The following is a 14,012-nucleotide window of genomic DNA, read 5'->3' as shown; positions in this document are numbered from 1 at the left end:
CACCACGTCTCCTTTATTGTTCACCTGCGGGAGGACGCGGGCTGCTGCCACGTCTTGGCTTTTATAAACAATGCTGCAGGGAACATGGGCATGCAGATACCGTCTCAAATCACTGTTTCCTTTTTCCTCAAGTAAATACTTAGAAGTGGAATTGCTGGGTTGTATGACATTTCTATTTTTAAGTTTTTAAAAAGATTTATTTATTTTAGAGAAAGAGAGAACATGAGCATGAGCGAGAGGGGCAGAGGGAGAGGGAGGGAGAGAGAAACGCAAGCAGACTCCATGCTGAGTGTGGAGCCCAATGCGGGGCTCGATCTCATGACCCTGAGGTCACGACCTGAGCCGACAGAGCCACACAGGTACCCCTATTTTTAATATTTAAGAAGAAAATTTTAAAATAACAATAGCTATAGAAAATAAAGAGCAGTCCCAGACCTTCTCAGCTTATGGGTGAGGACCACCAAACTGCTATCAGATGGTTCCTGGCTCGTACGGTCGTCCGGGGTGTAGACGTAGATGGGAAGTTGCTGGACTGTCCTATGGTGAAGCTGGAGGAGGAGGATGCAAGAGAAGGAAGAAGAGGATAGCCATCCCCTTTGGGGATAAAGACACAAAGATATGAATGATTTATTAGCAGGTTGACTCTAACAATGAATTCAATACATCATGACTTAACCCAGAGAGTCAAGGATATTTCCACAGGATACATATCAAAAACTCACTAGCTAAGACATGAAGGGTGAAACGCCCACATAAGCACCTTTAACTGATTTTTAAAAAATATTTTTCAAAAATACCATATCCCTGTTATGAGGCAAACTTTTCACATATCAGGAGTGTCGTTCAACACAAGCCGGTTTACGCTGCATTAACAAGCAGTCTTAAAATCTCAGCGGCTTAAAACACCAGATTCAGTTCCTGTTTATTGCCATTTGCTTTACAGAAGGAAATGCACCGCGTGGCCCCTGAGGAATCCGGGTGATCTGCCACCCCGGGAGGTTGCTGGTCACCCTACTAGAGGGGAAATGTAGACATCCAGAGGGCCCCAAGCCATCCATTCAATGCTCGGTCCTGACAGGTACACACATCACCTCCCTTCTCCGACTATTGGCCAGAAGTTGTCCGTCCGCTAGAAGGAAGCCGAAAATAAAACACAATCCTACCCCAGACTGGAAGCAACATCCTTAAACGGATAATTTAAAAAAACAAACAAACAAACAAACAATGTGACCAGCTAACATCATTCTTTATAGTAAGAAGTTGATTGCTTTCCCCCGAAGACGGACAGCAAAGCGAAGTTGTCCCGTGCCAGTTTCCTGTTCAGCGCCATGCCGCACGTCTTCGTGCAGTGAGACGGTAACAAGAAAGAAAAGCCATCAACGTTGGAAAGGAAACGTCTAGCATGACTGCCAAGGCAAAAAAGAGAGAAGACACAAATTATTAACTCGGGAACGAAAGAAGGGACATCACCACAGCCCGCAGACATCAAAGGATAATAAGGTGGTACCATGAACACCTCTATATACATAAATTTGACAATTTAGATGAAATGGACCGATTCCTCGGAAAATACAAGGTACCACAACTAATCCGGTATGAACTAGACAATCTGAATAGCCCTACACTTATTAAGAAAATTGAATTCCTAATTTTAAAACTCCTCAAAAAGACATTTTCAGGCCCAGATGATTTCACAGGAGAATTACACAATCTTCAAAGAATTAGTGTGAATGCCCCACAACCTCCTCCAGAAAATAAAAGAGGAAAGAACATTTCCAGATTTGTTTTATGAAGCTAATACTCTCTGATACCAAAACCACAGAAAGTTTTTTTTAAAAGGATAATTACAGGCTAATGTTTCGTCAATTCAGGTGCAACAATCCTTAACAAAATATTAACAAATAGAATTCAGCAATATATAAAAATAATTATATACCATAACAAAGTGGGGTTTATACCAGGGATGCAGGGCTCATTCAGCACTTGAAAACCAACCAGTGTAATCCACTGTATTATTAGGATAGCAAAGAAAAATCATATGATCATATCAATCAACATAGAAAAAGCTTTGGACAAAATTCAGCATCCATTTGTGATTTAAAAAAAACTCAGAAAAATAGGAACAGAGGGAGCTTCGCTAACTTGATAAAGGCACCTACAAAAAAGTTAGAATTCACACTGTTCTTAGGGGTGCCTGGGTCGTACATTCAGCTGAGCATCCAACTACTGGTTTCAGCTCAGGTTGTGATCTCGGGTTCACGGGATCGAGCCCCAGGTGTCTGGCCCCGAACTCAGTGGGAAGTCTGCTTGAGATTCTCTCCCTCTCCCTCCCCCTCTGCCCCTCCCACTTGTACTCTCGCTCTAAAATAAATAAATCTTAAAAAATAAAGAATTAACACCATACTTAATGGGGAATGATGATTGCTTTCATCCACGATGACTGGATGGTGAATAATCAGGAACACGGCGAGGAGGCCCGCTCCCAATCCTCAGTCACTGGACTGCAGGAAGCTCCCGCCAGGGCAACAAGGCAAGAGGAGGTAATGAAAGGCATACGAATCCAAAAGGAAGAAATAAAAGTATCTCTATTTGCAGACGACACAATTATCTAGGTAGGATCTACGAAAACAAACAAAACCCTCCTCGAATTAATGAGTTCATCAAGGTGGCAGGATATAAGATAAACATACAAGAATCAATTACATTTCTACATACTAGCAATGGACGTGTGGACACTGAAATTAAAAATACAATACGAGGTCTACTCACGCCTGAAAAAAGTGGAGTACTTTGATGTAAATCTGATGAGACGTACACCGGATCTGGACGCTGAAGACGATGCAATGCTGATGGAAGAAATCAAGGAAAATCTAAACAAACAGCCTTACTGTGTTCATGACCTGAGACTGAGCAGAGTAAAAGATGTCTGTTCTCCCGGTTGGTACACAGCTTTCATGCAATTCCTACCAAAATCCCATCAGGGTTTTTGTAGACATAGATAAGATGATTCTAAGATTTACCTGGAAAGACAGAGGTATTAGAATAGCTAATATAATTTTGAAAAAAATAATAAAACAGGAGGAAACAGTCTACCACATTTAAATCTTATTATATAGCCAAAAGAATCAAGACTGGTATTTGTAGGGGCAAAGACACATGGATCAGTGGGACAGAGTAAAGAACCCAGAACTAAACCCCCACAAATACACCCAACTGCCATGCAGTTATCTGGACTGGGGTATCCCTAAAACCACGCGGAAGCCTTCCCAGTTCGTGTACAAGCCCAGACAAGGCTCCCGCAAACAGCGGCCTCTCCTTGCCTCGGTCTCCACGGTTGCTTCATAGGAAGGAGCCTCACTTCTCCGCGTCACAGCCTAGCCCTGCTCCGCTAGCCACAGCACCCTGGAGACCCCGCTCCCATCCACCTCCCACCTAATCATCAAAACTGCTCCATAGAAATTGCGAAGCTGAGCTGCCTGGCCTGGGGGTGGTGGGGAGCCCTGCCGGCAGAACCCTGCTGCGCTCCAGGACGCCGGTCCCTACGACCCGCACTCCACAGACAGCCCTGCGGTGGTACTTTCCGTGGCCCGTGCCTATCTCTAAAAAACTAGCAGTCTGTCCCGTGCCTTCAGCGCGACAGCTTCAGAGCAGCCCGAGCCAGGGGCTGCCCCTTCCCGGGCCTCAGTGGCCCCTCGGCAAACAAGCAGTTCTCGCGGGGTTTCTCACTTTGAATCCTAAAGATGTCATTCAAATGCAGAACCTGGCTGCCCAGGAGAAGCTCCGCGGGGTCCCGCACAGTGCGGGACATGGACATCCCTGGGACGGCCGCTTGGTGGCACCCGCGTCCTCTTATTGTAGGAACGCAGCCTGGGAAAACCACCCGAACTGGACAGAAATGCTGGCGGGGAAATTTCACCCGAGAGGCTCAACCGTCCTGCTTTTGCCGGTCTGCCTCTTAACTCGGAACTGTGGGCCAGGCTCAGAACCGTTCCTAAAGAGCCATTTTGGACTTCCACAAACGGATCTCATCAGAGGCCCTCGGGGACATCCGCAGTGTGGGCTTGATGTCGAGTCTGCAAGGACGTGTCCGCCAGAGCCTTCTGAGTGCGCCTCGGACGTGGCCGTTGACTGTCCTGGGTCCACCAAGGCCAGGCATGCACAGTGACCAGTGCGTGGGAGCTGCCAGGTGGGGCCTGTGCCCACGTGCCTGCCCAGCCTCCCCCTCCCGTCCTCTCGCCAGGACCCACCCCGAGACACAGACAGAAGACCCCTCCCAGGGCAGAAGAAGGCCCCCAGGAGCCATGGGCTGTCATCTGAGGTCCCACCCTGGATGCCCACGGGGACAGCCCCTTGGTGAAGGCGCTAGTGACCTCTCTGAGGCCGGGAGCTGGTCTCCCTGTGTCTGTGGGTGCTGGTGGACCCCGGAAAGGCAGGGCTGGACAGCAGCTCACCCCCAGACACATAGATGGGCATTATGATGGTAAGAGCAGCAAGCCTGTCCATGAGGGTGGCCAAAAGTCCCGGGGCTCCCAGAGAAGGAGAGCTGGGGGCCACAGGAAAGGGCTCCCTCAGGGCAGAGTCCGAGGCCCAGAGCTCACAGCGGACACTCTGGTCTTGACCTCTGATGTCAATGACTTGTATGACCGGGGTGGAGGGGGCAGGGGGAGCTGGAAGGAGGGAGGGACGGAAAGATTTGGGAGTGCCAGGACGAAAACCCCTACCCCCCAGTCTCCAGTCTAGCCCCCCAAACACACACACTCGCACCCCCCACCCCTCCATGCTCTGCTCCCGCTGTTCCAGCAGAGAGGTCTTTTCATTTCCAGCTTTTGTACGTTTTTTTACTTTTTTTGGAAGGGATCTGAGGCTTGGAAGCTGCTCTCCAGGACGCGGCTGGATCCTAGAACATTCCTGACACCCACGACCAGACCAGTTTCCACAACCCCATCCGGGCACCGCCAGCCCCGGCTCGCTCCTACCTGGGCCCTCCAGGCTGCCCTGCTGCTCGGAGGCTGGCCTCCCACGTGGCCTCGTCTCCCCTTCCCCACCAGCCTGGCCTTGGTGAGAGTGAGTGACCCCGACTGCCTCACAGCCCAGGGATCTTGCCAAAATGTCATCCCAGTCACCACCTTCCACCAGCTGCCATCACACAGAGGAAGTCCACATTCTGCACGTGACCCAGGAGCTCCTGCGACCTGGCCCCGGTGACCTCATGGAGTGCCCTCACCTTCCCCACGCCCCGCACATTCCCGCACCCTTCAGACCTGTGCTCCCTCAGTCAGCCATCCCCTGCTTGCTTCAAGGCTCTCACACACGCTGTTCCCTCCTCCCTTCGCCCAGCCCCACCCCCAGGGCACAGCTTGGCGGTCACCCCAGCCGCGAGGTGGGCAGCATGTGGCGCTGTCACTTGCGTGGCTGCGTGTGGAGCCCCGGGGCGGGCTACACGTTCCGCGAGGCTCTGTTGACCTCACTGTCACCATCTCCCCGTGCCCGCGGGTTCCGGGCAGGTGACGGAGGCCCACTCGGGGACAGGCTGTGGCTGCCGCTGTGCCAGCGCCTTCATGTCAGAGCTTCCGGGCCGTTCTCCCGTTCTTCAGAGGACACAGTCGCTGCCCTGCAGACCCTCCTGCTGCTCCCAAGGCCCCCTGGCTTCGGTGTCTGGGCTCAGTGGTGGAGTCTGTCTTCAGTCCCTGCATGGTTCTCTCGGCCCGGCTCTGGTCTCCGGGCCCCGGGGTCCGGCTCAGCCTGGGGCCGGGCTCACTGCCGGCCTCACACGGCTGCCCCGGCCACCCCCCACAGCACATGCTTCAGAAACAGGAGTCCGTGGCTTTCCCGTGGGACTGGGAGGTCCTCTCCACCATGCGAACCCCCAAAGCAACTCGGCATTGCTGGGGGGTAGGGACCGGGACCCAGATCCAAGCATGGAAGCAGGCGGCCCCCCCAGACGTCCTATGTGACATCAAAGCCCCAGAAAACCACGGCCTGAGCATCACGTCCCCTCCGCTGCAGGTGGAGACCTGCTCAGCCCGGCCATGTCCTCAGAGACCCCAGGGCTGACCGGCCCCCCAGCTTTCCTGCTGCTCCTGGGGCCTCCCCTAGCATCCCTGGGGGATGTGGGGCCCCGTCTGGGCGGCCGGTGCTCCCCAGAGGGTGGACAGGATAGGATCCCACAGCCCCACCTGGGCGAACCCAGACCGACCGGTTCTCACTCCTGGTGTGACCCAGATAGGGCCTGGCTCCAGCCGCCACGGCTCATGGAAAAGTGGAGAGTGAATCAAAGAATTCTACATTGTAGACTAGACTGACGGGGGCCGATCCAACGTCCCCTCCCCGGGAATCACACAGGGAGGGAGGCCAAGGAGCAGAGTCCAGAGCCTGGTGACCCCATGGCTCTGCAGACCCTCAGAACACCGGCCCCATGAGGCTCCAGGGCCCCGGTGCTCGGCCACCTCACCAGGCCACTGGCATGCGGGGCTGGGGAGACCAGCGGGAGGATGCAGGGAAGGGGCAGGACCCAGGAAGAGGGGACAGGAAAATGCCCGAAGGACCCCTGACATGGGAGCCAAGTGTTCCCTGACACATGGAGGGGAGGCTCCCTGCTGGGCTGCTTGCTCAGATCCCCAGAGGTGTGACCCCAGGGACAGTGTCTTGTCCCCACGTGCCCACATCTGGAGTGTCCTGACCTTCCTGCCGCCCTTCCTCCTCTCCATGGCTGTCCTGACCTCCCTGTCCCCCCTCCCCATGGCTGTCCTGACCTCCCTGTCCCCGCTCCCCATGGCTGTTCTGACCTCCCTGCCCCCTTCCTCCTCCCCATGGTTGTCCTGACCTCCCTGTCCCTTCCCCCTGCATAAACCCTGCTTCTGCTCCAGGCTCTCCTCTGCACCCCAGCCAGTAGGCTCACGCAGCTCAGACGGCCCCGGGAGAGGGTGGTGGGCAGCAGGGGTGCTGGAGTCAGGTCTGAGTGGCCACGGTTGGAGAGGGTGTGAGAGATGCTTGCAGGAAATATGAACGAGCCACACGTGGCCCTGGTTTCATGCCAAGGTGCCAAGCGCCACCCAGAGAGTTTGTGTGCCCTCCCGGCTTCCCTTCCCACCACAGCTCCCAAGACGGTGGAAGGGGGAGAGGGGAGAGTGGTCCTGGCTCAGACAGAGGATGGATGCCCCCAGGAGGAGCACCAGCAGGGAGCTGAGCCCCCGGGGTGTGGGGACGCCTCCAGGACAGCCAGCAATGTGGCCAGACTGCCCCGACAGCACCCGCCCCCGAGACCAAATGACACCCTTCCCATCCTTCAGAGACAAGGGAGGTGTCAGGGAGGCCGCGTTCTTCCTGTGGGAATAATTCTGGACTCTCAGGGAGACTGGTGGGGACAGCGGGGTTGGCCGGGGCAGCGTTTCAGACTCGGAGCCTCTGGAGGACGCCCACGAAGAAGGGACCCGGCTGCCCGGCCTCTCCTCCCCCTGGGCCCTGCCGTCATGGCCCTGCAGAGAGGGCCTCTCCTGCTGCTGACCCTCAGCCTGGGCCTGGCCAGTGCCCAGAAGACTCTAGAAGAGGTGCCAGTACAGCCAGGGTTTAATGCCCACAAGGTAATGGAGCTGGGTCGGGTCCCAGGCTCAGCCCTGGGATGCGGCGGTGGGTGCCCAGTGTTGGGGGTGGCAGCCTCCAGAAGCAGGACCCGAGAGAGAGCAGGGGAGGGGCGTTCTGGGCCCAGGATCAGCCTCTGCCCAGCCCAGGCAGGAACAGGGGTCTTCGTACTCCTGCCCAGCCCTGGGGGCAGGGAGGGGCCCAGCGTCCCCCCCGCCCTGTCTGACGCACCTGCCCGTCACCCATCACTGTGGGGAGCATGGCTGGAGCAACCCCGGGACTCGGTGGTGGTCCAGGGCGTCCCTCACCCCTCCCCAGACCTGGCCAGGGCATCCGGAACCCAGCAGGGGACAGTGTTTGGACCAGATGCGGGAGGAGCTGAAGGAAGTGGGGAAGGGAGAGGCAGCAAGAACGGGACTGGGGGAGACAGAGGTCAGCCTGACAACGAAGGACACTTACAGCAAGGAACGGGCCACCTGTCCCCCCTCCAGGACCCCTGCCGGCCCCTGACGTCCCCTGGCAGCGCTCAGCGCTGGCCGTGCTGGGGCCTGAGAGCCAAGACTGGAGGCTCCAGGAGCCACACAGCCCGGGACCCTCCACCCCTCTGCACCCTGAACCCTGCAGGTGGACGGACGCTGGCTGACCGTCCAGCTGGCTGCCAGCCGTGCCCACCTGGTCTCCCCAGCCGATCCCCTGAGGCTCGGCCTCCATTCCATCTGGACCCGGGACGAGGACATGGAGTTCGTCTTGTTCTGGACGTAAGCATGACCTCTGCAGCCCCTCGCGGGGTGCTCCTGCTCAGAGGCCCCCCAAGGGACAGTGACCAGTAGTAAGAACCAGAGGGACACACGGCACTAAGCTGCAGGCTCGAGACGCTCCCGAGAGGTGTAAGCTTGAACCTCAGAAGCCCCGAAGCTTTACAACGAGGGGCCGGGGGAGAGCCACACACACAGCCCGTCCCTCCCACCGAGTAAGCTGGAGAAGCCCGAGCAGGGCTGCGCCTCGCACTGGTCAGTTGACCAGGAAGGTCTATGGTGATGACGCGCTGTGCTGATTGCAGCGATACTTACAACAGTCCTGCACCCGTGGCCTTGAGGACCCTCAGTCAGAGCCACAGCCTTGCCGGTGCTCGGCCACAGACACCACCCCGAGGGCCGTGCGGTCCCAGGGTCTGTTGGCACCCAGTCCACCCCCAGCCACCCCAGCAGAGAAACTGAAGACCCCGGGGCAGGGGCCAAAAAGGCGTGGCCTATGTGTGGAGCCCAGGTGACTGGGGAGAGCGAGGACCCAGTGCCCCACCCAGAGACCTGCAGCCCCAAACCAAGGACAGACCGGGACCCAATCCCTCCGGGAGGTTTGGCTCCATTCCAGCAACAAGGAAGTCCCTGGCTCCTCACACCTGCCCTCTAGCCCTGTCCCCCAATTGGATGACCTCAGGATCCCAGGGAGCCGAGAGACTCAGGCAGACACCAGGGACCTCAGCCAGGGCACCTCCAATGTCCCCGGGGGCCGGGAGACAGGGAGAGGCCGTGACCACCGAATGCCCCCTCCTCTTTTCCCAGAGGAGAGGGGGTGTGCAAAGGAATGAACGTCACCGTCCACCCAACCGGGCTCCAAGGCCAGTTCCAAAGCTCCCGTGAGTAGCCGAGCCCTCTGGCCTGGGTGCTGTGCTGGACGGGGAGGTGGACACTCGATGCCCCGAACCAGGGCCGTGGGGGAAGTGCCGGTGCTGGAGGGAGACATCCTCCCGGTGTCCTGCACTGTCCAGGGGGTGTGCCTGCGAGGGGCGCGGGCAGAGGAGAGACGCGTCACCTGTCCCGGGCTGGGGTCTCCCACAGTGCAGGGAGGCGCCAGCATGCACGTCCGCTTCGTCAGCACGGACTACAGCAATCTCATCCTCTACGTCCGCCTGGAGGACGCCAGCAAGGTCACCAGCCTGTGGGCCCTGCTGGGTAGGTGGCGGCTCTCCCCGACGCTGGCCGGGGCGTCTGCCCAAGACCTGAGCTTAGGGCCTGCTGTTCTGGGGGCGCTGGTGCCCGCCGGGACTGCTCAGAGCTGCACCCCAGTGGGTGCTTCCCCCCTGGGCGCCCCTCAGGTCGGGCATCCCTGCACCTGCCCGCTCGGTCCCTCAGGAGCTCATTCAGCTGACCGGCCTGCAGCGTGTGCATGTGCGTGTGTGTGCATGCGTGTGCGTGCGTGTGTGTCCATATGTGTGTTCACGTGTGCGCGTGTGTGTGCATGTGTGTGTGCGTGTGTGCGTGTGCACTTGTGTGTGTTCACGTGTGCGTGTGTGTTCACGTGTGCATGCGTGCGTGTGCACGTGTGTGTGTCCATGTGTGTGCACGTGTGCCTCTGTGTGTGTCCTGGGAGCGGGGACACTCCGCTAGAACAGAAACCCTCCCGTCTTCACCGGGGAGACAGTCAATGATCCTAAAGGAACGGAGTCACATCAGGCCTCAGACAGTGGAAGTACCACGTGGAGAAGAACTGGGGGGGGGCACGGGGGAGGGTGTGGAGGGTGGGCTGGGCCAGACGGGGGAGGGGTGGGGTGGGAGCACCTTATCCAGAGGACTAGATGGGTGGTGGGGGGTGTCCCAGACTGGCCAGGTCATGCAGGCAGCAGGCTGCGGTGTGAAGGGGGTCCTCCTCCCCAGAGGGGCTGGGGCCTGACGCCCCCCTTAGCGCTGTGCCTAGGCTGCCCAGGGTGGACCTGCTCTCAGGGGAGACGAGGAGGGAGGGGGCCCAGGGCTGAGGCCGCAGGCAGCAGCCAGTCAGCGGCGGGGCCCGGGCTGGCAGGAGGAGGGGGCGCTCAGAGACAAGACAGGGCCTGTGGACTCTCGGCCCCTCTGATTTCAGCCAGAAGAATGCTCGGGGACCCCACGTGGCTGGGGAAGTACCTTGAGTACGTTGCCAGATTCCAGCTGCAGAAAGCCCCCGTCTTCAACCTCGACGGTAAGCACGGCCCTCGGGACACCTGCCCCCGAGCCCAGGCCGCCGCGCTGGGGCCCCGTCTGCCGGGCCTGGAACCCCCATGGCAGTAACAGGCACAAGACCAGAGCAGTTGAAAACACGGCCAGCCTCCCCGGGGCCCCCATGTGGTCGGGCCGGTGCTGGGAGCCTCGCCTGCCAGATGGCACGAAGCCCCTAGAACAGAGTGACCTGGGCACAACACCCGTCTCCATTCGGCGGACTCAGACGCTGGGGTCAGAGAGGCTTGGAAACAAGGCCAAGGCCGCAAAGTGGAGCCTCTCGCCCCACACCCCTTCCCTGTGCACCATTCAGTCCATCAACACACACCCAGGCCGGGCTGTTCGGGGGTGGGAAGCATGGAGAACAAGACCGACACACCCTCCAGCCCTCGCACGGGTCACACGGGGTCACCGCAGGCCTGTCCCTGATTTGTCAGGGGAAACGGAGCCCGGAGCAGGGGAGCATGGCTGTTCTGCGGGGTCACCAGCCCCTGGCGGCAAGGGGAGCAAACAGAGGGGTGGGCGGGGTGGTGGAGTCTGGGTCAAAGCGAGGGCGGGGGGGCCATGGCAGGACGTGGCCGCCCATGGGTGCTGGACGGCAGAAGGCAAGCAGCTCCCCAGTGAGGGACGCCGGCTGCACGCTGGGTTTGGTTGGTTTCAAAGGGAATGGACGAAGCCTTGGAATCCTCATCTTGTTCTCTCCCCTCCACAGCCCGGTGCCCCCCAGCCGAAGCCTAGGTCAGGGCCGCTGGAGACTTCGTGCCCGGTCCTCCTGACCCCTGCCCTTGCCTCCCTCCCCTCCACCTGCCTTGCTTGCCCCGGTGCCTCCCAATCCCTCGGCCTCCTGAGGCAGCCCCCAAGCCTGAGCCCGGCCCCCTGCTCGTCCCCTTCCTGGCCTCTCCCAGCAGGGCCCGGGGGCGTGAGAACGCTCTGAGTGGCCAGGAGGGGACAGGCAGCCCCCAGAGCTCTGGGCCACGTTGAACGCAGCACTGCAGTATGGCAGGGGGCCCACCCGGGGAGTCTTCGGGGGCTCAACCCCGCTAGGGGCTGGGCCGGCACTTGTCTGACCTGCTTCCACCTGGGTCCTGCTCTGGGGCAGCTCCAGAGAGGTGCGCTGGGCCCGGGAGCCGAGCCGCATGTGCCCGGCCAGGTTGGAGAGTGCTGAGTGTGCACAGCACCTGTCCACGCTCTCCCCGGGACAGCCAGGGAAACAGGCCCGCGCACCTGCACTCAGGGGAGCTGGGACAGGCCAGCGCCCTCTCCTGAAAGTCAAGGGTGCCACCAGGGCAGTGCCTGGACCGACGGCGCTGCTCTGCCCGGGGCAGCCAGGGACCACCCACCGAAGGGCAGGCTCTCCAGAAACTGGGCGAGGGCCTCCATACTCACCGTCCGGAAATGCCGGAGACAGGTATGACCTGATCCTGCCCCAGCAACGCCCCGGCAAAGGCAAGGCCTCCCGGGAGGCCACACCCCCCGGAAGGCTGCGCGAGGTCAGCGCTGTGACGAACCAGTTGGCTCCTTGTGGATGTCTCCCTGCGGCTCACTCAGACGCCGGAGACGAGCAGGTGCTCAAGCACGATGCTTTCCTGTGAACCAGGAAGCCCAAATTGGAGAAATGGAATGGACATGGTACAATGAGAAAGTAATGCTCAGACATTTAGCAAGAAATCTGCAGAATTTATATGGAAAAAAAAATTTCCAAGCCCTTAACCTGGGACAGTGAAAAAAAATGACTTAACTGGATATGGGTAGTCCTGCCTATTGTTCAATATCATAAATATTTAATAACCCTCAAGTTAACCTGTCCATCCAAGCAATTCAGTCAATATTTCAGTTGGGGGGGTGGGGTGCCTGGGTGGCTCAGGTCTGCCTTGGGCTCAGGTCATGATCTCAGCGTCCTGGGCTCGAGTCCCTGAGTCAGGATCCCTGCTCAGCGGGGAGCCTGCGTCTCCCTCTGCCTCTCCCCCTGCTTGTGCGCTCTATCAAGCAAATAAATAACATCTTTAAGAAACAATATTCCAGTGGGATCTTTACCCCAAACCACAAACCTGAATCTAGAATCCACAAGAAAGAACAAAAGTTATGAAATGTTTCAGAGAGGAGTCGCACGGATACCGTTCTGTTGTAACGAGTAGGAACCGACAGCGATTGCAGTTGGGAGGGATTCCCTCAGGGACAGAAAGAACGATGCGTGAACAGAGTCAAGACATGAACGCTAGCGGTATAGTAACAATGCAGTATACAAACGGCCCATCCTGAAGGGCATGACTTATTCAATAAAAAGTGTTGGGGGAGATGGCAAGAGATGTGGAGGAAAAAATGTTAGATATCTCACTTTGCATTATCTTCAAATTCATTCCTGACGGATCTGAATAAACACAAAACCTCGAAAGGTCTGCACTGTCTGTAACTCAGAGATGGGACCCTACTCTATGGACACAAATATCAGGGGAAAAGATGGTAGTAATGTTTTCAGTGCATCAAAAACATTGTCACCAACATTGAAACCCAAACCTGAAATTAATATCGTCAAGAAGCTTGATAGAGGGCTCACATCACATCTCTGAAGCTATCCATCAAAGTTCATGAGAAAGGAACCCAAGGTGAGAAAAGTGAACAAAACACGGGAACCGATCATTTGTACGACCACAAATCAGACAGCCGATCATTACAGCCGAAGAGGGGGTTCGGCCTCACAAAGAATCCCCGAAAAAGAGATGCTATTTTTACTTATCAGGTTGGCGAAATTAAATTTATTTTTAGAGCTCGGTTAGCGCCTGCCGTGTGGGGAAGCGTGCTTTTGTTCAGAGGGATGGATATGGAGGCCGTTCTGGGGGGACCCGGCTTTCATGTCCTCTGGACAGACTTGATCATGGACCTGAAATTCTAGACATTAACACATTCACCTGTCCTCATCCCGAAGAAGCCAAGGAACTCAGGGCTTTCCGTCTGACCCCATGATTTTGTTAAAAAGAGAATGTTAGAACCCCTTCCAGGAAGTCCCCCAGGCTTGCCCACCAGGTGTCGGGCCGATGGGGGTGGGGGGAGGATCTGTTTTTGTTTGTCTGAGTGAAGCCCTCCTCTCTCTCCAGGCCTGACCCGAGAGAGCTCACACCAGGCTTGGCTTGTAGGGCTCTGTGGCTCAGGGAATGTCTGTTTTCTCTGTTTTGAAATGTTCACAGAATTTGTTTTTGAGCGCTCCTGACGCCCAAGAATGGCGGTCACTGAACGTAACATCGTCATTCGGTCAAAGGGGGCAGCTGCCGAAAAAAGCAGGACCCGCTAGCGCTGGACGAACGCGTCCTTCACAAGGACCCTCAGGATGGATGGCAGGGGGGGTGGCGTGACACGATGGGGGCCCCGGGGCTCGGCCCCAGGTGGAGCCCCGCCCCCAGCCTGCTTTCCAGGAAGCTAGGGTCAGTGGTCCTTGGGATTTTACTGTCTCACTTGCTGTCTGGGGAATGC

At 57.5% G+C, this 14,012-nt stretch overlaps 1 protein-coding gene across 1 annotated transcript; it reads left to right on the top strand.

The window, feature by feature from the left end:
• Positions 1-7,469: 7,469 nt before the first annotated feature.
• LOC123802789 (minor allergen Can f 2) lies at positions 7,470-11,285 on the top strand. Its single transcript, XM_045813680.2, has 6 exons — positions 7,470-7,580; positions 8,203-8,336; positions 9,141-9,214; positions 9,417-9,530; positions 10,435-10,530; positions 11,260-11,285. The coding sequence occupies exons 1-6, from the start codon at positions 7,470-7,472 to the stop codon at positions 11,283-11,285; spliced, it is 555 nt and encodes a 184-aa protein (XP_045669636.2).
• Positions 11,286-14,012: the final 2,727 nt, after the last annotated feature.

This window comes from Ursus americanus, chromosome 18, assembly GCF_024610735.1.
Source record: "Ursus americanus isolate L20-20 chromosome 18, mUrsAme1.1.p, whole genome shotgun sequence".
Classification (NCBI taxonomy): Eukaryota; Metazoa; Chordata; class Mammalia; order Carnivora; family Ursidae; genus Ursus; species Ursus americanus.
Note: the sequence above shows the minus strand (reverse complement) of the source record. Positions and strands in the feature narration are given on the sequence as shown.